A 24,719-nucleotide genomic window follows, 5' to 3' on the forward strand; every position below is an offset into this window, starting at 1 on the left:
TCCTTTGGGGAAAAAAGCAGTGGAAAAAAGTAACCACTCAAAACGACTTTGCTTTGAATTTTGGCTTTGTTGGGCTCTTTCATTGCTCAACCTCATGGCATAGAACAAACAAAATTACCAAACCTTTGAATTTTCTACTTGATTTCTATGTACAGTATGTTCAGTCATCGACTTTAATAAAGGCTGAGGTTAATAGCTTTTTTGGGTAGTAAGGGGGGGGGTCAAGGAATGCAAAGCTTAAGACTGGAATGTGGAATGGAGATGAATAAGATTAGTAAAGTTGAGTACTTGATGGTGTGCATGAAAGTAGTGGGCTGAAGGGCTTGTTTCTTTGCTGCATGATACTATGATTTCAGCTATGATGTTCGGGAATGGTGGAACAAGTTTTTGGGGGGGGGGGACGGTTCACATGGCCTCTTCCTGCTCCTATTTGTTAAATCTCAACATTGGAAGGAGGTTACTGGTTAGTGAGGCAGCAGCACAACCTGCTGTGCCATTGTTCCACTGCATTTCTGAGATCCTCAAACAAAATAAATCTGTATGTAAAACCTACCTTACTTTATTTTTGCCTTGTGCTTGGCAGGTAAACACATCGTTCAGAGTCGTGCACCTCCAGCAAGCTGTCCCGTTTCAATCCGAATTCGCGTGTGAGGTTACGGAGGGTACAGTCCTGGCCTTCAGCAGACTCCAGATCCCCATCAAGTTCACGCCGCAGACCGTCGGTGCTCTGAGCGTTGATTACTTCCACATAACGCGGCCTGACAACAGCTCCAGGTCTCTGCTGAAGGTGACCGGTTCGTGCAAAGGTAAAAGCCAGGGAAAAGCCAGGCTGAGGCAAGACATGGCTCGTCTAAAATCTATCATATTTCAGGAAGGATAGTGGGTGGATGTCGATTCACTGGGCTGATATGAGGCTGAAGAATTGAGTGCACAATTCTTGGTTGCATGGGTGGGCTTTTTTGTATTTCACTTAATACTGAAGATCAGAAGGTGATGTAATTGAGGTGTTAAATAAATACAGCTGAAGGGGTTGATGCAACAATTAGACCTAGGCCATTTATAGAAAGGGCAGTGGAAATCTCAAATTCTCTCACACAAAAAGTGATTGGAGTCGATTGAAAGTAACATCAGGCTGCTTCGCATTCACCTCTCATTGGATACCCACAGTCGCTCTTACCTTTTGTGGTTCCCAACATCTTGCAGGCACTGTTCTGGAAATGAAGGTCAGTGGCTGCCCCTTTCAAGTGAATAGGGCTCCGCCATAAATGCCAACTATGACTATGGTAGGTTTCATGAGGCCAGGTGCAAAGTCCAGCTGGTGTCTTGGCTTTGCTGATGAGATAGACCCTTGACCTCACAGTCTACCTTGTTTGACCTTGCACCTTATTGTTTGCCTACAGTGCACTTCCCTGTAGCTGTGACACTTTACTCTGTACTCCGTTATTGATTTTACCCTGTACTACCTCAGTGCACTCTGTACTACCTCAGTTTGTCTGCACTGTGTGATGAATTGATCTGTACGAATGGTATGCAAGACAAGTTTTTTCACTGTACCTCGGTACAAGTGACAGTAATAAACCAATACCAATACCAATACCAATAATATAATCAGGGACCATTAATAGACTCAGTGATGAGTCTAGCTGCAGAGCAGAAGGTCAGATGTGCTGTAATCTGACGTCCACTGCGTTCTGTACTTAAAAGCCTTTCTATCCCACCAGGCTCAAGGACAGCTTCTATCCCGCGGTTATAAGGCTATTGAACCATTCCCTAGTACAATAAAATGGACTCTTGACCTCACAATCTACCTCATTATGACCTTGCACATTATTGTCTACCTGCACTGCACTGTCTCTATAACTGTAACACTTTATTCTGCATTCTGTGATTGTTTTAACTTGTACTCCCTCAATGCACTGTTGTAATGAATTGATCTCTGTGAATGGCATGCAAGTCAAGTTTTTCACTGTACCTCAGCACATGTGAGAATAATAAACCAATTCCAAGCTGCTGTGCAAGAATGTCCACACTGCCTCTGACTGGAGTTTCTCTACAAGACTGCTAGCAAGCCTTCAATATGAACAGGCCGAATGCTGAGACTGATGCACTTTTCTCATATGTAGATATTAGTGGTTGTGGAAACAAAGTGAGGAATGCAGATCAACTGGGATCTTTTTAAATGGTAGAGTGGACTGTGGGAATAAATCATAGAAATTCATGGCACAGAAGTGAGTTTGAGGGCGTAGAACAAAAATTCACCTGATTTTCAGAAGGCCTTTGATGAGGTGCTGCACATGAGGCTGCTAAACAAGATAGGAGCCCATGGTATTACAGGAAAGGTACTAACATGGATAGAAGATTGGCTGACTGGCAGAAGGCAAAGAATAGGAATTAAGGGACCACACTTGGAGTATTGTGTTCAGTTCTGGTCGCCTCATTTTAGGAAGAATGTAGAAGCTTTGGAGAGGGTGCAGAGGAGATTTCCCAGGATGTTGCCTGGATTGAGGATAGGTTGAGCGAGCTAGGGCTTTTCTGTTTTATGAGGATAGGTTGAGCGAGCTAGGGCTTTTCTGTTTGGAGAGAAGGAGGATGAGAGATGACTTGATAGAGGTGTACAAGATGATAAGAAGCATAGATCGAGTCAGAGATTTTTTCCCAGGGCGGCAATGGCTAACCTGAGGGAACATAATTTTAAGGTGATTGGAGGAAGGTGTAAGGGGGATGTCAGGGGTACGTGTTTTACACAGAGAGTGGTGGGTGCGTGGAACGCCCTGCCGGCAGAGGTTGTGGGAAGTCATGTGCTCCGTATGCAGTATGTGGGAAGTCAGGGACAGCACACTTGTCCCTGATGAACACACCTGTAAAAGGTGCATCCAGCTGCAGCTCCTGACTGACCGAGTTAGGGAACTGGAGCTGGAGCTGGAGCTGGATGAACTCCAGATCATTCGTGAGGCAGAGGTAGAAATAGACAGGAGTTTCAGGGAGATAGTCACCCCTAAAAGTCAGGAAACAGGTAACTGGGTGACTGTCAGGAAGGGAAGGGGTATAGACAGACAGGTCAGAGCACCCCTGTGGCCATTCCATCAACAATAAGTATACTGTTTTGGATACTGCTGGTGGGGACAACCTACCAGGGACGAGTGGCAGTGGTCCCGTCTCTGGCACTGAGATGGGACCCTCAGCTCAGAAAGGAAGGAGGCAAAAGAAGAGAGCAGTAGTGATAGGGGATTCGATAGTTAGGGGGACAGATTGGAGGTTCTGTGGGAGAGATCGAGAATCCCGGATGGTTTGTTGCCTCCCTGGTTCCAGGGTCCACGATATCTCGGATTGAGTTCTCGATATTCTCAGGAGGGAGGGTGAGCAGCCAGATGTCGTGGTCCACGTGGGGACCAATGACGTGGATAGGAAAAGAGAAGAGGTCCTGCAAAGAGAGTTTAGAGAATTAGGTGCAAAGTTGAAGGACAGGACCTCCAAGGTTGCAATCTCAGGATTGCTACCCGTGCCACGAGGTAGTGAGGCTAGAAATAGGAGGATTATGTAGCTAAACATGTGGCTAAGGAAATGGTGCAGGAGGGAGGGCTTCATGTTTCTAGACAATTGGGCTTTGTTCTAGGGAAGGTGAGACCTGTTCCGACGGGATGGTTTGCACCTGAACTGGAGGGGGACAAATATTTTTGCGGGTAGGTTTGCTAGTGCTGCTCCAGGGGGTTTAAACTAGATTTTCAGGGGGAGGGGAACCAGAGTGTTAGAGCAGATAGTGAGGTGGAGGAGGAAAATGGTCATGTGAGGACTGCAGGTATAAACAGAAATCAAAAGTTTGTACGTGATAGAAATGTTCTCAGGTGCATCTATTTCAATGCAAGGAGTATTGTAGATAAGGCAGATGAGTTTAGGGCATGGATTGACACATGGGATTATGACATTATTGCTATTAGTGAGACTTGGATGCAGGAGGGGCAGGACTGGCAGCTTAATGTCCCGGGGTTCCATTGTTTCAGACGTGATAGAAGGGGAGGGATGAAAGGGGGAGGAGTGGCATTACTAGTCAGGGAAAGTATCACAGCTGTGCGTAGACAGGACAGCCCGGGGCGCTCGTCTACAGAGGCCATATGGGTGGAGCTGAGGAACAGGAAAGGTGTGGCCACACTAATAGGTTTGTATTATAGACCGCCCAATAGTCAGAGAGAATTGGAGGAACAAATCCGTAGTGAGATAGCAGACAGATGTAAGAAACAGAAAGTTGTGATAGTAGGGGATTTTAACTTTCCACATATTGACTGGGACTCCCACACTGTGAAAGGGCCGGATGGCTTGGAATTTGTCAAATGTGTTCAGGAAAGTTTTCTAAATCAATATATAGAGGTATCAACGAGAGAGAATGCAATACTTGATTTCCTATTAGGGAACCAGACAGGTCAGGTGACAGAAAGTATGTGTAGGGGAGCATTTGGGTCCGGTGACCATAAGATCATTAGTTTCAAGTTACTTATGGATTAAGGACAGGTCTGGTCCTCGAGTTGAGGTTCTAAATTGGAGAAAGGCCAATTTTGTGGAAATGAGAAAGGATTCTAGGAAGGGTGGATTGGGATGAGTGTTTTCTGGCAAGGATGTGCTCAGTAAGTGGAAGGCCTTTAAGGCGAAATTTTGAGAGTACAGAGTTTGCATGTTCCTGCCAGGATTAAAGGCAAAGTTAAAAGGCATAGGGAACCTGGTTTTCAAGGGATATTGGCGATCTGCTTAAGAAAAAGAGAGAGGTGTATAGCAGGTATAGGCAACTAGGAACAAATGACGGTACTTGAAGAGTATAGAAAAGTAAGAAAATACTAAAAAAGGAAATCAGGAAGGCAAAAAGAAGACATGAGATTGCTTTGGCAGATAATGTGAAGGTAAATCCAAAGGGTTTCTACAAGTATATGAAGAATAAAAGGATAGTAAGGGACAAAATTGGTCCCCTAGAAGATCAGAGTGGTCGTCTATGTGTGGAGCCTCAGGAGATGGGGGAGATCTTAAACAATTTTTTTGCATCAGTATTTACGCAGGAAGTGGGCATAGTGGATATGGAAGGAAGGGAAACAAGCAATAGAGTCATGGAACATATAGAGATTAAGAGGGAGGAGATGCTTGCTGCCTTACAGCAAATAAAGGTAGATAAATCCCCTGGACCAGATAAGATATTTCCTCGGACCTTGAGAGAGACTAGTGTAGAAATTGCAGGGGCCCTGGCAGATATATTTAAAATGTCCTTAGCCAAGGGTGTGGTGCCGGAGGACTGGAGGGTAGTTCATGTTGTTCCATTGTTTAAAAAAAAAATCTAAGAGTAAGCCAGGTAATTACAGGCCGGTGAGCCTGACATCAGTAGTGGGTAAATTATTGGAAGGTGTTCTGAGAGATTGGATATACAAGTATTTGGACAGGCAAGGGCTGATTAAGGATAGTCGGCATGGCTTTTGTGCATGGTAGATCGTGTTTAAACGAATCTTGTAGAGTTTTGCGAGGAGGTTACCAAGAAAGTAGATGAAGGAAAGGCTGTGGATGTTGTCTACATGGACTTTAGTAAGGCCTTTGACGAGGTCCCACATGGGAGGTTAGTTCAGAAGGTTCAGACACTAGGTATCCATGGAGAGGTTGTAAACTGGATTCGAAATTGGCTATGTGGGAGAAGACAGAGAGTGGTAGTGGATGATTGTTTCTCAGAGCGGAGGCCTGTTACTAGTGGTGTGCCTCAGGGATCTGTGCTGGGACCATTGTTGTTTGTTGTCTATATCAATGATCTAGATGATAATGTAGTAAATTGGATCAGCAAGTTCGCTGATGACACTAAGATTGGAGGTGTTGTAGACAGCGAGGAAGGCTTTCAAAGCTTGCAGAGGGATCTGAAACAAATGGAAGAATGGGCCAGAAAATGGCAGATGGAATTTAATGCAGACAAGTGTGAGGTGTTGCATTTTGGAAGGACAAATCAAGGTAGGACATACATAGTAAATGGTAGGGCACTGAGGAGTGCGGAGGAACAAAGGGATCTGGGAGTTCAGATACATAATTCCCTGAAAGTGGCATTGCAGGTAGACAGGGTTGTAAAAAAGGTTTTTGGCATCCTGGCATTCATAAATCAAAGTATTGAGTACAGGAGTTGGGATGTTATGGTGAGGTTGTATAAGACATTGGTGAGGCCAAATTTGGAGTATTGCATGCTGTTCTGGTCACCTAACTATAGGAAGGATATCAGTAAGATTGAAAGAATGTTGCCGGGTTTTCAGGAGTTGAGTTACAGGGAAAGATTGAACAGGTTAGGACTTTATTCTTTGGAGCGCAGAAGAATGAGGGGAGATTTGATAGAGGTTTACAAAATTATGAGGGGTATAGACAGACTTAATGCGAATAGGCTCTTTCCACCTAGATTAGGAAAGATAAGTACGAGAGGACATGGCTTTAGGATGAAAGGGGAAAGGTTTAGGGGGAACATTAGGGGGAACTTCTTCACTCAAAGAGTGGTGGGAGTATGGAACGGGCTGCCATCTGATGTAGTAAATGCAGGCTCACTCTTGAGTTTTAAGAATAAATTGGATAGATACGTGGACAGGAGAGGTCTGGAGGGTTATGGACTTGGTGCAGGTAAATGGGACTAGCGGAATAACGTTTTGGCACAGACTAGAAGGGCCGAATGGCCTGTTTTTCTGTGCTGTAGTGTTCTATGGTCCTATGGCAGATACATTAGGGACATTTAAGAGACTCTTAGATAGACACGTGAATGATAGAAAAATAGGGGGCTATGTGGGAGGGAAGGGTTAGATAGATCTTAGAGCAGGATAAAATGTCGGCACAACATTGTGGGCCGAAGGGCCTGTACTGTGCCGCCGTGTTCTATGTTCTTTTTCTGGTTGGCTGCCGGTGATTAGTGGTGTTCCGCAGGGGTCGGTGTGGGTCTGCTACTTTTTCATGTTATTTGTTAATGATCTAGATGACGTAATTGAGGGCTTTGTGGCCAAGTTTGCAGATGATACAAAGAAAGGTGGAGGGGCAAGTAGTGTCAAGGAAGCAGGGAGTCTGCAGAAGGACTTGGACAGGTTGGGAGAATGGACAAAGGAGTGACAGATGGAATACAGCACAGGGAAGTATATAGTCATCCACTTTGGTTGAAGGAATAAAGGAATAGACTATTTTCTAAATGGGGAGAGAATTCAGATATCGGAGGTGCAAAGGGAGTCCTAGTGCAGGATTTCCTAAATGTTAACTTGCAGGTTGAGTCGGTAGTAAGGAAGGCAAACGCAATGTTAGCATTCATTTCGAGAGGAATAGAATATAAAAGCAAGGACGTAATGCTGAGGCTTTATAAGGCATTGGTCAGGACACATTTGGAGTATTGTGAGCAGTTTTGGGTCCCATATTTAAAGAAGGATGTGCTGGTGTGGAGATGGTCCAGTGGAGGTATACGAGAATTATCCCGGGTATGAAAGGGTTAACACGTGAGGAGAGTTTGATGTGTCACAAACCAGCAACAAAAAGAAACACACTGAGCATGATTCAGTGTTAAAAAACTATTTTATTAATCACTACTTATGATAATACGTAAAATAAAAGTAAAAAAAAATGTTAGTATGTTAGAATTCAAGAATGTTAAACCTCGAACGTTAACCCCAAAACTAAACTCTTCGTGTGTGTGTGTGTGTGACAAAGTCCAAAACTCCCAGTTCCTGAATGGTTCTTAAAAGTTCAGTTCCGCAAGCCATAAGGTGAAACATGAGCAAGGGCTCTTCAACAACCACCGTTGTCTGAAGATAAGATGTAGATGTAGAAAAAACATAGAGAGAGTACATACGAAATCCAAATGTTCCACGATGGAACCCAAACGACACTCAGTGTTTACTCGGTAGTGACTTCCTCACCCCGAAAAAGCATCCGAACCGTGGTCGTCCACACACAAATACCTGTTTCCTTCTACAGGTCAGCAACAAAGTGAACTCCACCGGATTTCTTCCAACTTCCATACATGGATTTCTAGTGGCAAACACAGTTATTGTTTCTCATCCATCGATAGAGAAAACAAGCAGGCTGGTGGTCATCTCTCCCTTCTCTCTCTCTCTCCTCCTTCTTTCTTCTTACTTCTTCAACAACGTCATTACGTCCTTTATCTTCTATTGACGTAAGCACGCCCCACACCACACATACACACACACTCTCTATCTTAAAGGGACTTTCACTGAGTCCGTAACAGATGGCTCTGGGCCTGTACTCACTGGAGTTTAGAAGGATGAAGGGGGATCACATTGAAACCTACCGGATATTGAAAGGCCCGGATAGAGTGGACGTGGAGAGGATGTTTCCAGTAGTGGGAGAGTCTAGGACCAGAGGGCACAGCCTCAGAATAGGACATTCCTTTAGAACAGAGATGAGAAGGAATTTCTTCAGCCAGAGGGTGGTGAATCTGTAGAATTCATTGCCACAGACGGCTGTGGAGGCCAAGTCACTGGGTGTATTTAAAGCGGAGGTTGATAGGTTCTTGATTAGTAAGGACGTCAAAGGTTATGGGAAGAGGCAGGGAATGGGGTTGAGAGAGAAAAATAAATCAGCCATGATCGAATGGTGGAGCAGATTCGATGGGCCGAATGGCCTAATTCTTTTCCTATGTCTTATGGTCTGATTGATTTCTGGATTAGGAGTTTGGGAGCATTGTGTCATGAGGAGAGATTAAGTAGATTGGGCCCAAACACTGTTGAGTTAAGAATAATAACAGAAGGGGGAAATAATAATGAGGGCATGTGTGGGGCAGATCTTTTACACAGAGTGGTTGGTGCCTGTAATGCACTGCCAGGGGTGGTGGTGGATTCTTAGGTAGGCACATGAATGTGCGGGAAATGGAAGGATATGGACATTATGTAGGCAGAAGGGATTAGTTTAGTTGGGCATTTGATTACTAATTTAATTAGTCCAGCTCAAATATCATGGACCGAAGGGCCTGTTCCTGTGCTCTACTGTTCTATATAATCTCATTGAAATACGTAATGTTCTTGAGGACTTGAGACGGTAGATATCGGGGTGTCTCAACTCAGGGATCAGAGTTTCAGAATAAGAGGTCAGCCATTCACGAACTGAGATCAAAAGAAATTCAACCAGAGGGTAGAGATCTCCAAGTTGTCTTCTCAAGATGGCCATGGAGGCACAGTTGTTAAGGTCGATAAATTTTTGGATATTAAGGGAATCGAGGGATAACAGGGTTTAGTGCAAGAGAGTGATGCTGGGATAAAAAGATCAACCAAGATCATGTTGAGTGATAGAGCAGGCTTGAAGGGCTGAGTGGCCTGTTCCTGTTTTATTTCTTCTGTCCTTATAACTGAATGGCATCCTCCAGTTCATTTCTTCCCCATCCCATCAAGAAGTGGGAGTTCCAAAAGAACGCTGTCCAAGACTGCACGATTTTTGGTGAATGTAGCCTGACTATTTTTTATCAGATTGTTTTCCTCCTATTGTCTATATCTCTCTTTTGCAGTTGTACAAGTCGTTGGTGAGGCCGCATTTGGAGTACTGTGTACAGTTTTGGTCACCCTGTTATAGGAAAGACGTGGTTAAACTGGAAAGAGTTCAGAAAAGATTTACAAGGATGTTGCCAGGACTAGAAGGCCTGAGTTATAGGGAGAGGTTGTGGTCTGGCTGGGTCTTTATTCCTTGGAATGTAGGAGAATGAGGGGAGACCTTAGATCAGGCAAAATTTTCTTCTTGTTTTTTTTCCACATATACCAGATAGGTAAGTCCCAAGAAAAATTATTGTCTATCCTTAATTACCCTTGAACAAAATGGGTTCCTGGGCTATTTCAGAAGATAGCTAAGAGTCAATCACCTTGCTGTTGGTCTGGAGTCACACTTGCCAGACTGGGTAAAGATGGCATATTTCCATTCATGGAGGTCTTTTGTAAACAAGATGGTTTTTCTTAGGATGATGCTGTATAGTGGCGACAGACAGGGTGGTGAAGAAGGCGTTTGGCACGCTTGCCTTCATCGGTTAGGATATTGAGTACGGGAGTTGGGACGTCATGTTACAGCTGTACAAGACGTCGGTTGGGCTACATGTGGAGTACTCAGTATGGTTATGGTTGTCCTGCTATAGGAACGATGTCCTTAAACTAGAAAGGGTACAAAAAAGATTTACAAGGATCAAACCAGGACTGGAGGGCTTGAGTTATTGGACTGGACAGGCTAGGACTTCTTTCCCTGGAGCGTAGGACGCTGAGGGGCAATCCAAGAGGGGCATAGATAAGGTGAATAGCCACTGTCTTTTCCGCAGGGTAGGGGAGTCCAAAACCAGAGGGCATAGGTTTAACATGAGGGGGAAAGACTTAAAAGGGGCAACTTTTTCACACAGGGGGTGGTGCATCTGTGGAACAAGCTGCCAGAAGAAGTGGTAGAGGTGGGTACAATTATGATATTTAAAAGGCATTTGGAAGGTACATGGATCGGAAAGGTTTAGAGGGATACGGGCCTAATGGAGGCAAATGGGACTAGCTCAGTTAAGCAACTTTGTTGGCAAAGACATGTTGCGCCTAAGGGCCTGTTTTCATGCTGTATGGCTCTATGGCTATAGTTTAGCAGTTGACCTTATTGATACATGCTTTTATTTCAAATTTATTTAATTAAATAAACATAAGTTCCTCAGCTGTCATAGTGAAATTAAATTCACATTCCTGGATTCAAGTCCAGCCCTTTGAATTACTTGGGCAATAACAACTGTGCCAACTATTTTCAAATACTTACCAAATTCCCTTTTGAAAGTTATCCAGAGCCTGCTTCTTTCACCTATTTAGGCAGTACAGTTCAGAGCATCATAGTTGTACCTCAAATCTGTGTCTTCTGGGTTTCAGCCCTTCCTCTTTCCTCTGTCAAAACCCTTCATGATATTGAATATCTTAATTAATCTTCCCCTTAATTTTTCTCTGCTCAAACCAGAGATTTTAGGCTCTGCATGAAATCCTTCATCTCTGGACATGAGACCATGTCTGGGTCTTGCATATGTGTCCAATTCATATTTGAAAGCTTCACTGTAGTCCAGGAGTAAAGTGTTTTCAGCTATCTAACTGCAAGGAAATGCAAATGGCCTGACAATATTCTCAATTGGCATTTGAGTGCTAACTTTGAGTGAGTAATATTAGGAAAGCAACAAGGAGAGGGATCCTTGGCTGAATTATGATGGTCCTTCTAATGCAGGTCAGCACTTTCAGAAGAGGGGGCCTGAAAATTAGGAGATAGATAAACAGTGAAAAGAATAAAGGACCTGTATTTTTATCTCAGCTTTCAGAATCAGGTTTATTATCACTGACATATATGTTGTGAAATTTGTTGTTTTGCAGCAGCAGTACAGTCCAAAATTACTCTAAATTACAAAATAAATAAATTGTGCAAAAAAAGGAATAATGAATTAGTGTTCATGGGTTCAATCTGATAGCGGAGGGGAAGAAGCTGTTCTTGAATCATTGAACGTGGGTCTTCAGGCTCCTGTACCTCCTCCCTGATCGTGGTAACGAGTAGAGGGCATGTCCCAAATGGTGAGGGTCCTTTGTGATGGATGTTGCCTTCTTAAGGCACCGCCTCATTAAGATGTCCTCAATGGTGGGGAGGGTTATGCCCATGATGGAGCTGGCTGAGTCTACAACCCTCTGCAGCCTCTTGCGATCCTGTGCATTGAGCCTCCGTACCAGGCGGTGACACACCCAGTCAGAATGCTCTCCGCCGTACATCTGCAGAAATTTGCAAGAGTCTTTGATGACAGGCCAAATCCCCTCAAACTCCTAATGAAGTAGAGCTGCTGGTGTGCCGCCTTCACAATCTCATAGTGTCTCAAAGCAATTTTTTTTTTCAAATTGCACACAAAACATCCCACAAATAGGAGTATGATAAAGCTCAGGTCATACGTTTTGGATGTTGATGGGGAAACAAATATTGGTTCAGGATACCTGAGAGCACTCAATGCTCCTCTTTGAAGTTTTGCTGCAGGATCTAACTGGGCAGGTGGGGCTGTAGTTTGGTGGTGTCTACACCCTTACTGCATCGGGAGTGTTAGTCTGAATTATGAGCTTGATTCTCAGAATGTTCTATGTTAAAGTCAATACTACCACACTTTGAGCCAAGGCTTTATAAAACCTTATTATTACCAATTATCTATCTAGCCTTCTCTAGTAGGGATCGCTGAATCCCAAAAAGGAGTTGGAACTGTAAAGTTTCTGATGCTGAGGATTAGCACGTTATGGGATGGTGGAGGTAAAGAAATTAGGAGATAAAAAAATTATTGCAACAACTTCCCTAATATAAACTGGGACCTCCTTGGAGTAAGTGGTTTAGATGGGGCAGAATTTGTTAGGTGCATCCAGGAGGATTTCATAAATCAATATGTAGATAGTCCAATGAGAGGAGGGGGCATACTGGACCTGGTGTTGGGTAACGAGTCTGGCCAGGGGACTGACCTTTCAGTGGGGGAACAGTTAGGGAACAGTGACCACAACTCCTTCAGTTTTAAGATAGCTATAGATAAGGATAAGTACGGACCTTGTGGGAGAGTATTAAATTGGAGCAGGGTAAATTACAAGAACATTAGGCAAGAATTAGGGAGAATTAATCGGGAGCAGCTGTTTTTGGGCAAGTCCACATCTGACATGTGGAGGATGTTTAAAGACCAACTGCATAGAGTACAGGACAGGGATGTTCCGGTAAGAAGGAAGGACAAGGATGGCAAGGTAAGAGAACCTTGGATGATGAGAGAGGTGGTGAATTTAGTCAAGAAGAAAAAGGAAAAGTATGTAAAGCTTAGGAAGCTGGGATCAAACAGAGCACTTGAGGATTGTAAAGAAGCCAGAAAGGGACTCAGGAAGGGAATTAGGAAAGCTAGGATGGGCCATGAAAAGTCCTTGGCAAGTAGGATTAAAGAGAATCCCAAGGCATTCTATACATACCTGTACATCAAGAACAAGAGGATAACCCTCTCCCTGGTAGGACCACTCAAGGATGAAGGAGAGAACATGTGCTTGGAAGCAGAGGATGTGGGTGAGGTCCTCATTGAGTACTTTGCATCAGTATTTATCAAGGGGAGGGATGTGGAGGATAGGGAGATCAGTGTGGAGCATGCTAATATGCTAGGGCATTTCGAGATAAAGGAGGAGGTAGTGTTGGGTCTCTTAAAGAGCATTAAGGTGGATAAGTCCCCAGGCCCTGATGGGATATACCTCAGGATATTGAGAGAGGCAAGAGATAAGATTGCTGGGACCATGACCAATATCTTCGTGTCCTCTCTAGCCATAGGCGAGGTCTTGGAGGACTGACGAGTAGCTAATGTTGTCCCATTATTCAATAACGGTAACGGATAATTCTGGTAACTATAGACCGGTGAGTCTCACGTCAGTGGTAGGGAAGTTACTGGAGAGGACCCTTAGGGAGAGGATTTATGAGCATTTGGAAAACCATAACCTAATTAGGGACAGTCAGCACGGCTTTGTGCAGGACAAGTCATGCCTAACTAATTTGATTGAGTTTTTGGATGAGGTGACAAGGGTGATTGATGAAGGTTGTGCTGTGGATGTTGTCTACATGGATTTTAGTAAGGTGTTTCACAAAGTCCCTCATGGGAGGCTCACCCAGAAGATTAAGATGCATGGGATCCACGGTGAATTGGCCATTTGGATTCAGAACTGGCTTGCCCATAGAAGACAGAGGGTAGTGGTCGATGGGACTTATTCCAGCTGGAGGTCTGTGACTAGTGGTGTTCCTCAGGTACTGGGACCTCTGCTGTTTGTGATGTATAGAAATGACCTGGATGAAAGTGTACATGGGTGGGTTAGTAAGTTTGCAGATGATATGAAGATTGGTGGTGTTGTGGATATTGTAGAAGACTGGCAAAGGATACAGCGGGACATAGATCAGTTGCAGATATGGCAGAGAAATGGCAGATGGAGTTCAACCCGGCCAAATGTGAAGTGTTGCACCTTGGGAGATCAAATGTAAAGAGAAAGTACATTGTTAATGGCAAGACCCTGAACAGTGTTGATGAGCAGAGGGATCTCAGGGTCCAAGTTCATAGCTCCCTGAAAGTGGCTACACAGGTTGATAGGGTGGTAAGGAAGGCATAATAGCATGCTTGCCTTCATTAGTTGAGGCATTGAGTTCAAGAGTCAGGAGGTTGTGCTGCAGCTTTATAAAACTTTAGTTAGGCCATATCTGGAGTATTGCATTCAGTTCTAGTTGCCCCATTATAGTAAGGATGTCGAGGCTTTGGAGAGGGTGCAGAGAGGTTTACCAAAATGCTGCCTGGATTAGAGAGCATGTGCTATGAGGAGAGGTTAGACAAACTTGGGTTTTTCTCTCTGGAGCGGTGGAGGCTGAGGGGAGATCTGATAGAGATTTAAAGATTATGAGAGGCATAGATAAAGTAGATAGCCAGTATCTTTTCCCCAGGTTTGAAATGTCTAGTACCAGAGGGCATGCATTTCAGATGAGAAGGGGTAAGTTCAAAGGAGATGTGCGGGGCAAGTTTTTTTTTACAGAGTGGTGGGTTCCTGGAATGCACTGCCTGGTGTGATGGTGGAGGCAAATACAATAGGGGTGTTTAAGAAGCTCTTAGGTACATGAATATGAGGGAAATGGTAGGATATGGACATTGTGCAGGTAGAAGGGATTAGTTTAGTTGGGCATTTTATTACTCATGTAATTGGTTCGGCACAACATTGTGGTCCGAAGGGCCTGTTCCTGTGCTGCACTGTTCTGTGTTCTATGTTCTAAAACATGCTCTTTTATACTCTTGTCCCAGGCCCAGTGGTGTCACTCTCAGACCTGAAGCTGAATTTTGGTTGTGTGTTCCTCAGTGATGTCCTGACTTACACAATGGAAATCAGTAACACGTCAGATGTACCAACATTTTACCAATTTGAAATTGACTGCAGCCAAAGTGTGTTTGTCATTGACCGACCATGTGGCTTCTTGGGAGGGGAGTCAACAGAGACGCTAAAGGTGACATTCCGACCCAGCCATCCCATGAACTACTACAGAAGAGTAGCTTGTCTCATCCACCATCAGGTACAGTGAAGCTCCAGGTAAAACAGTACTTGTTATTTAAATTTGGAAAACTTGTTTGACATAAGTTGAAAATAAGCAAGAGGATGATGAATGAAAGGGCCTTTTAGAAATAAAAAAAGTTACCCCGTTTATGGGGTGACTGTCAGAACACTTTGTGCCATCTCCACAAAAGAAGGTGATGTGCAGATTTTTTTAAAAGCACTTATGGAATGTGGATGTGTCTGGCAACATTTTTATTTTTTTTGTCTTTCCCCAATTCCCCTTACCAGAGGAGGGGGTTAAGAGTCCAACACGTTGGTGGATCTAGATGTAGACCGGGAAAGGATGGCAGTCTTCTCTGGCCGAAGGATGTTAATGAACCCAATGAATTTTACATTATGCTGGCAGTATTACCGAGACTAGCTTTTCTTCAAATTCCTAATTTTCTTAAAATTCCACATTTATTTAATTACTTGAATTTAAATTTCCCAACCAATGGCCCATAACTCTGGTTCTAACCCAATAACTGAACCGTATCCTCTAAGCAGTTGAAATAAATGGGGAGCGAGAGAAGAAATATTGAGGAAGTTTTGCATCTTGAAAGTGGATGAAATGTATCCCGGTCTGTTTAGAGAGACTGTGATGATATTGAGTGTACCGTCCGAGAGCTCTAGATTAAGTCAAGAACTTAAGTTAAGTTCCATCTGGCATAAGTATCTATGAATGCCCTTACTATTAGAGAGATTATACTATGCAGTAGTGTAACGGTTAGCGTAACGCTATTACAGCGCCAGCGACCCGGGTTCAATTCTGGCCGCTGTCTGTAAGGAGTTTGTACGTTCTCCCCGTGTCTGCGTGGGTTTCCTCTGGGTGCTCCGGTTCCCTCCCACATTCCAAAGATGTACGGGTTAGGAAGTTGTGGGCATGCTATGTCGGCGCCGGAGGCCTGGCAACATTTGTGGGCTGCCCCCAGAACACTCTACGCAAAAGATGCATTTCACTGTGTGTTTTGATGTACATTTGACTAATAAAGATATCTTATATCAGCCGACATTTCAAGGACGAGTTTACTTCACTACTTCAGTCTCTATGAAAATGTCTAGCTATCAATAATCACTATTTCGAGCGGTGGATTCCCAACCAAGGAGAAGATACTTCCAGCTAACAAAGCAGTTTAAACACAGTTTATTTTATTTTAAGTGAGACATGTTTAATTCTAATAAGTAATTCTTAACAACGACTTGTAACCTACAAAGGATTTCTAACCACAAGTACAATTCTTACAAGCTAAAAAGTCATACCAACAAGTTGCAGACAAACAAGTCATCTGTCGCAGAAACCAAAGGCTGCTGAATGAATTCTAGGTCTTCTTTCTGTAACCCCTTCTCTTTGTCATTCCCCCCACCCTGACTGCTTTCTAACACTTGCACTGTTTTTTCACTTAGTTGACATCATTGGCATGTGATGTTTTTCCAACCACATTTTCAGACCAGGTGACTGGAGTGTTTAATTAAGTAAACCTGGATCCCATTGTTCTCTTGTTTATATCAGATGTTGAGCAGGGAATATTGGTTAGAAGTTTAACTTAGCAAACAATAAACATCTTGAGCCTTGGACAATTTCTGCTGTTTTTGAAAGAGGATTTTAATAAGCAACCACTTCTTGACCTTTGGGCAGGTCATGCTGCTGTGCTAAAAAGCTGAGGTTAGCAATAAACATTTTGGGGGTTTCTGCTGTTGGGCTAAAGAGCTGAGGTTAGCAATAAGCATTTTGTGGGCCTGGAAAGTGAATAACCATCACAAGACAAGAGCAGAGAATCTCTCACCATCATTTTCCAATCCTCGAGCAACAAGCAATGTGCTGGAGGAAATCAGCGGGTTGAGCAGCATCAGTGAAGGTATTGTCAACATTTTGGGTCAAGATCCTGCATCAGGACTGGAACATAGAACAAAGAACAGGTACGATAGTAACATTTAAGAGGCATTTAGACACGCACAAGAACAGGTAGGGAATGGAGGCATGTAGACCATGTGCAGGTGGAAGGGATTAGTTTGAGTTGGCATCATGCTTGCTACAGACATCGTGGCCTAAAGAGCCCGTTCCAATGCTGTACTGGTATTGGTATTGGTTTATTATTGTCACTTGTACCAAGGTACAGAGAAAAGCTTGTCTTACAAACTGATTGTACAGGTCAATTCATTACACAGTGCAGTTACATTGAGTTCGTACAGAGTGCATTGATGTAGTACAGGTAAAAACAATAACAGTACAAAGTAAAGTGTCACAGCTACAGAGAAAGTGCAGTGCAATAAGGTGCAAGGTCACAACAAGGTAGATCATGAGGTCATAGTCCATCTCACCATATAAGGGAACCATTCAACAGTCTTATCACAGTGGGGTAGAAGCTGTCCTTAAGTCTGGTGGTACGTGCCCTCAGGCTCCTGTATCTTCTACCCCATAGAAGAGGAGAGAAGAGAGAATGTCCCGGGTGGGTGGGGTCTTCGATTATGCTGGCTACTACACCAAGGCAACGAGAGGTAAAGGAGGGGAGGCTGGTGTTCATGGTGCGCTGAGCTGTGTCCACAACTCCCTGCAGCTTCTTGCGGTCCTGGGCAGAGCAGTTGCCATACCAAGCCATGATACATCCAGATAGGATGCTTTCTATGGTGCATCGGTAAAAGTTAGTGAGAGTCAAAGGGGACAAACCAAATTTCTTTAACCTCCTGAGGAAGTAGAGGCACTGGTGAGTTTTTTTGGCCGTTGCATCTACGTGATTTGACCAGGACAGGCTGTTGGTGATGTTCACTCCCAGGAACTTGAAGCTCTCAACCCTCTCGACGACAGCACCATTGATGTAGACAGGTGCATGTGCACCGCCCCCTTTCCTGAAGTCAATGACCAGCTCTTTAGTTTTGTTGACATTGAGGGAAAGGTTGTTGTCATGACACCATTCCACTAAGCTGCCTATCTCCTTCCTGTGCTCTGACTCATCATTGTTTGAGATACGGCCTACAACAGTGGTGTCATCTGCAAACTTGTAGATGGAATTACAACAGAATCTGGCTACACAGTCGTGAGTGTATAGGGAGTAGAGTAGAGGGCTGAGAGTGGGGCACCAGTGTTGAGAATAATCGTGCTGGAGGTACTGCTGCCTATCCTCACTGATTGCGGCCTGTTTTTTGTTCTACATAGAACATAGAACAGTACAGCACTGGACAGGCGATTCAACCCATGATGTTGTGCTGATCTTGATCCCAGTTTATATTAAATGTCCTCTTCCTGTGTATCCTCCATATTCCTTCACTTCATATTCACGTGTCTATCTAAAAGCCTCAAACTCCACCAAAGTGCCTGCTTCCACTACTACCCCTGGTAACCCATTCCAGGCACCTACCACTCTCTGCGTAAAACAAGAAACTTGCCCTTCACTTCACCTTTAAACTTCCCCCCTCTAACCTTGAAAGCATGTACTCTGGTATTTGACATTTCCACCCTGGGGAAAAGATTCTGTCTACCCTGTCTATGCCTCTCATAATTTTGAAAACCTCTATCAGCTCTCTTCTCAGCCCCCGATGCTCTTGAGGGAACAACCCAAGTTTGTCCAACCTTTCCTTATAGCTCATACCCTCTAATCCAGGCAGTATCCTGGTGAACCTCTTCTGCACCCTCTCCACAGTCTCCACATCCTTTCTGTAATAGGGCAACCGAAATTGTACACATGGGTTCCATGTTCTAAAGTCCATCTGGTTCATTAATGTTGTTCAGGAAAGAAAACCTGGCCTGCATGTGACTTCAATGTGGTTGACTTTGAAACGATTTAACAAATTGCTCTTTTTAGGGACCAGTTGGGGATGGACAAGAAATGCCAGGCTTGCCAGCTCCATCTACATCTTGTGAGTCAAAGTAAGATAGCTTGTGCTCCAGGAGAGTTCTCCCACTTCATCCTACGAATGAGAAGAGATCTTATCAAAGCATACAATATTATGAAATGGATAGATAAAATAGAGGCAGGAAAGTTGTTTCCACTGCTGGGTGAGACGAGACATAGACTCAAGATTCAGGGGAGTAGATTTAGGATGGAGATGAGGAGGAACTGCTTTCCCCAGAAAGTAGTGAATCTATAGAATTCTGTGCCCAAGGAAGCAGTAGAAGCTACCTCATTAAATATATTTAAGACACAATTAGATAGATTTTTGCATGGTAGGGAAATTAAGGGTTAGAGGAAAAGGCAGATAGGTGGAGCTGAGTCTACAGCCAGATCTTATTGAATGGCAGAGTAGGCTTGACAGGCTAGGTGGCCTACTCCTGCTCCTATTTCTTATATTCTTATTGCCCTATTCTGTTCTTTGTCTCATCATGTGCTTATCCAGTTTCTTCTTAGTTGCAACACTTTAATTCACTTCAGCTCACACCATGAGGTAGCCAGCTCCATATCCTGATTACTCTTTGAGCAAGGAATTTTCTTCTGAATTCTTTAATGGATTTATCAGTGACTATTTTATAATGATGAGCCCTGGTTTTGGAGGCATCCAACTGCTCGGAGAAGTGGGCAGCCAATGAACATTTTAACCAACCAGCTTTTCCTACCTTTGCTACAGGATCCTTTGTTTCTGGATTTAATTGGTACTTGCCACTCAGACCAGGTGACACCAGCGATTCTAATGTCAAAACACCTAGAGCTGTACTGTACCAACATGATGCGTGGACTGACCTTCTACCCACCAGACATACTGGCGATGATGCTGCAGGAAGGCAAGCTGCAGCTTGATGCCGATGGTGCCCTGGTGTTGGTTGCTGAGAAATGCTGCAAGTCCATAGAGCTGGGTAGTAATGAGGTAACTGCCTCTCCCTCCTTTCCTCTTTCTTCTGGCCAGAAAGATTATAACTGGCTGGGTAAATTAGTTTATTATTGCCACATGTACCGAGGTGCAGTGAAAAACTTTGTTTTGCATGCCATCCACACAGACCAGTTCATTACACAGTGCATTGAGGTAGTACAAGAACAGAATGCAGAATAAAATGTTGCAGTTACAGAGAAAGTGCAGTGCAGGCAGACAATAAGGTGCAAGGTCATAACGAGGTAGATTGTGAGGTCAAAGTTGGGGAGGGCGATGGTGGTCACAGTTTCAGGTCAAGGTGCCAATACATCCATAACTATTAATGCCAGGACTTGTTAATCAATACCTATCAGTGTCAATTTTGCCATTTTCCCCGAGCCTCAACAGCTTTTTGTAGGAGGAAGGGATACAGGTTTTCTCTGTCCTTTTAAGTGTGGAAATTCTTTCTGAATTTATTCTTAAAGTTCATGGTTGTAATTTTAACCTTAATCAGAATCAGGTTTATTTTCACTGTCTTATATGACGTGAAATTTGTGGCAGTGGTTCAGTGTAAAGACATAAAAATTACTATAAATTACAAAATAAATAAATAGTGCAAAAATAAGGAATAACAAGGTAGTGTTCATGGGTTCATGGACTGTTTAGAAATCTGATGGTGGAGGGGAAGAAGTTGTTCCTTAATCGTTGAGTGTGGGTCTTCAGGCTCCTATATCTCCTCCCCGATGGTAGTAACGAGAAGAGGGGACGTCCTGGGTGGTGAGGGTCCTCCGTGATGGATGTCGCCTTCTTGAGGCACCGCCTCTTGAAGATGTATTCCTCTGTTCTAGATGCTCCCTCCAGAGGAACTAATTTCTCGCAGTTAATCCATCTTAAATGCTTCAATTAGCTCAGCATTAACCTCCATACTCAAAGAAATATGAGTAATTTATGCAGCCCATCCTCACAATTCTCCTTTTTAGCCCTAGTATAGTTCTTGTCAGTCTGCACTGCATCCCATTCAAGGGCAACATATTTTTTCCCAGTACAGTCCCAGAACTGAACACAACCATCCTGATGGAGTCCTGACCTGAATTTTATATATCTGGAACAGAATGTCCCATCCCTTGTCTTCAAGCTTGCTTGAAATAAAAGTTAATGTTCATTTACCTTAATTATGTGTTTATTGTTCCACTCCCCACTGACAGTGATTTTTGTCCTTGGGACCCCTAAATCTCTTTTTTTTTCATTCATTGATAGTTAGGAGGTAGTGATGCATTGGTTAAAATTCAGGATTAGTAATCTAGCAAACCTGAGTTTGAATCCCACCATAACGAGAGTTGGGATATCATGTTACAACTGTACAGGGCGTTGGTGAGACCATGCTTGGAGCGTTGTGTGCAGTTCTGGTCGCCCAGCTATAGAAAGGATGTCATTAAGCTGGAAAGGGAGCAGAAAAGATTCACAAGAATGTTACAGGGACTGGAGGGTTTGGGGTATAAGGAGAGACTGGATAGGCTGGGACTTTTTTCCCTGAAGTATAGGAGGCTGAGGGGTAACCTAATAGAGGTTTATAAATTCATGAGGGTCATAGATAGGGTGAATGGTCACAGTCTTTTTCCTAGGGTAGGGAAGTTTAAAACTAGAGGGCACAGATTTAACGTGAGAGGGGAAAGACTTAAAGGGGACCAGTGGGGCAACTTTTTCCACACAGAGGGTGGTGGGTATGTGGAACCTGCTGCCGGAGGAAGTGGTAGAGGCGGGTACAATTACAATATTTAAAAGGAATTTAGAGAGGTACCCGGATAGGAAAGGTTTTGAGGGATATGGACCAAACAGAGGCAAATGGGACGAGCTTGGGTAGGCAATGTGGGTTAGCATGGATGAGTTGGGCCGAAGGGCTTGTTTCCATGCTGTATAACTCATGGAAGTTATACAGGCAAAACATGCAGGCCAGGCAGCATGTGTGGAGAAAGCAACAGAGTCAATGTTTTGGGCTGATTTTTTCTCCACAGTTGCTGCCAGACCTGCTGAATATCTCCAGCATCTTCGGTTTTTGTTTCAGATTTCCAGAATCTGCAGGTTTTTTTTATATTCAGTCCGCCAATGAGGTTGACTCCCAAATTGATTTGAACAAGCCACTCAGTTCAAAGCCAATTACCAGTTGGGTCTGATACATGTTGGACTTGCAGAGATGCCCAGATCCTGAAATAAGAATTAAATAAATATGGGCAAAGTTGGTATTCATTGCTGATTGCTAATTATCCATAAATACTGCTGGTGAGCTGCAATTTTAAACCATTGCAGTCTGTGTGCTGAAAGGACTCTTAGAGGGGTGTTAAGTAAGCAATGATGGAGGTTGGCCAAATTATTCTGAATGAAGATGGTGTTTAACCTGGAGGAAAACTTGGAGCTGATGTTGTTTCCATACAGATGCCAATTCGGGCCACAGATGTTGTGGGTTTGGTGGAAGCTGTTGAGGAAGGGTCTGTAAATTGCTGCAATGCATTTTCCTGCAATGGCGTGCTTCTGAAGGGTGTGAATTTTAAGCTGTGGATGACTAACAATTGTGGACTGCCCTGTCCTGGTTGGTATGAACTTCCTGTGGTGAGGTATGGTTAGACCTCCCCTCATCCAGGCAAGTGGAGAATATTCACCACATTCCTGAATAGACTTGTAGGTAGCGGATGGGCTTTATTATGTAGAGTTATACAGCATGGAACAGGCCCTTTGGCCCAACTGGTTCATGCTGACCTAGATTGCCCCATCCAAGCTAGTCCCTTTAGAGAGTCAGTGATTTTGCCGTTAATTACTGGATAAAGTTCCCAGCCACTGATATACTCTTGTAACCACAATGTTTATGTGCTTCATCCAGTTAAGCTAATGGTTAATAGTGTCCCATGGTGATGGTGGTGGATTTAACACTAGTAAAAGCATTGCATGTCAGAAGTGAATAGTTCCACAGTTCCTATCGCCATTATTTAGAAATACCTTGGCTTTGTTCTTAGGTCTTTGTGTTTTCACTTTTGCACTGTGTTTTAATCTTGGGATTTCTTTACAGGATTCTCCGGAGGCACCTGCCTCATTTCCCAACATCCCTTCAATCAATGAGTACTTCGACGATAGCATCCAAAGCAGTCTCACCATGTTTCCACCTCATGTGTCTGTCAACAAGAGAGAGTTTAATTTCGGGAATTGTCTGGAGCTCGACCGGGTTGTGCCTCTGCCCCTTTCCATGACGAACCACACAAAAGGAAAGATCACGGTTCTTTGGGTGACCCCACCAGGCAGCGTCTACACCGTGATGCCTCAGACCATTGACATCCCCCCCTTGAAGAATATGGCTTTCCGCATCCATTTTGCACCTGTTAAGTTCAACATGTTGTATGCAGCTGAACTAGAATGCTTTGCTTATTATAAGGTCAGTAGGTGTAGAGATCATCCCATGTAATGTAAAGCGAGACCCACAGATCAGTAGTTCTCTTGCCCTAGAATAATGGATCGTGGTTTCAAATCACACGTCAGGGACTCTTGAACAACATTCCAGCCTGACACTCCAGTCTAGTACTGAAAAGTGTGCAGAATTGTTGGAAGTAATCGATTTAAGATATTAACGCAATTTCTAAATTATCAGTCTTTATTGAATAACAGGAACGTGAAAGTCTCAACATGTTAGTATGTGACCGAACGGGAAGTTTTTGTTTGCTATAAGGTTTAGAGATACAGGAATTGCTCCAGGTGATATAATATGTCCACTGTGACTCAATGGATAATTCTGAGTTGTTTTCCAAAAGTTGTGCTCTGTCTGCTCTTAGGTGGATGAAGAAGAGCAGAGTCATCTGCCAAGTGTCTTAGCCAATATTTATCCCTCAACTAATATTTAATAATTCTGATGAAGCTCATTGACCTGAATTATTAGCGCTGATTCTGCCTCCACGGATCCAGCAGTTGTTTGTTTTTTATTTCCAGTAATTCTCTTGTTGCTTTTTTGTGCAAATTGTGTGCAAGTTGTCTGTTGTGTTTCCCGTACTCTTCAGAAAATATTTAATTGCCTGCAAGGAACTTTGGAATGTACCAAGTTGTCTGATGAGCATGGCTGTGATACTGAACTCAACCATAAAACTGAACAATGCAAACTCCTGTATCATGACTTCAAGACAAATGTCTGCCTGGATTGGATAGCATGTCGTATGAGCATAGTTTGAGCAAGCAAGCTCGGGCTTTTCTCTTTGGAATGAAGGAGGATGAGAGGTGACTTGATATTGGTGTATAAGATAATAAGAGGCATAGATTGAGTGGACAGTCAGAGACTTTTTCCCAGGCTGAAAATGGCTAACACGAGGGTACATAATTTTAAGGTGATTGGAGGAAGGTATAGGGGGGATGTAAGAGTCAAGTTTTTTACACAGAGAGTGGTGGGTACGTGGAACGCGCTGCTGGCAGAGGTGGTGGGGGCAGATGCATTATGGACATATAACAGACTCTTCGATAGCCACATGACTGATAGAAAAATGGAGGGCTATGTGGGAAGAATGGGTCAGATAGATTTTAGACCAGGATAAAATGTCGGCACAACATCATGGGCAGAAGGGCCTGTACTGTGCTGTGATATTCTATGTTCTGTGTCTCAGTAATGTGTATTTATTGGTATGTTGTTGAATGCAGCAAACATCTGCCCTCTCAGTTGAACATAAACGGGTAGAAGTTTGTTCTTGGTCATTTAAGCTAAATGCAGGCTACAGTAATGGCTGCATGTATATTCTGCTTCCAAAATCCATTTGCAAAAGCCAAGATGCTGGAGGAACTCAGAGGGTCAGGCAGCTTCTATGGAAGGAAACAGAGAGTCGAAGTTTTGGCTCGAGACCCTTGTGTCTCCAGAAT

The 24,719-nt window shown here is 43.6% G+C and overlaps 1 protein-coding gene across 1 annotated transcript in view; it reads left to right on the plus strand.

Annotated features, from left to right (window-relative positions):
* The window catches only part of cfap65 (cilia and flagella associated protein 65), a 154,146-nt gene that overhangs the window by 23,216 nt on the left and 106,211 nt on the right, over positions 1-24,719 (plus strand). Inside the window, exons 7-10 of the mRNA XM_052025041.1 lie at positions 584-806; positions 14,780-15,045; positions 19,623-19,859; positions 22,900-23,259. Coding sequence (XP_051881001.1) covers positions 584-806; positions 14,780-15,045; positions 19,623-19,859; positions 22,900-23,259 — 1,086 coding nt within the window. The remainder of the gene's footprint in view (positions 1-583; positions 807-14,779; positions 15,046-19,622; positions 19,860-22,899; positions 23,260-24,719) is intronic.

Source organism: Pristis pectinata, chromosome 1 (genome assembly GCF_009764475.1).
Source record: "Pristis pectinata isolate sPriPec2 chromosome 1, sPriPec2.1.pri, whole genome shotgun sequence".
NCBI classification, from domain to species: domain Eukaryota; kingdom Metazoa; phylum Chordata; class Chondrichthyes; order Rhinopristiformes; family Pristidae; genus Pristis; species Pristis pectinata.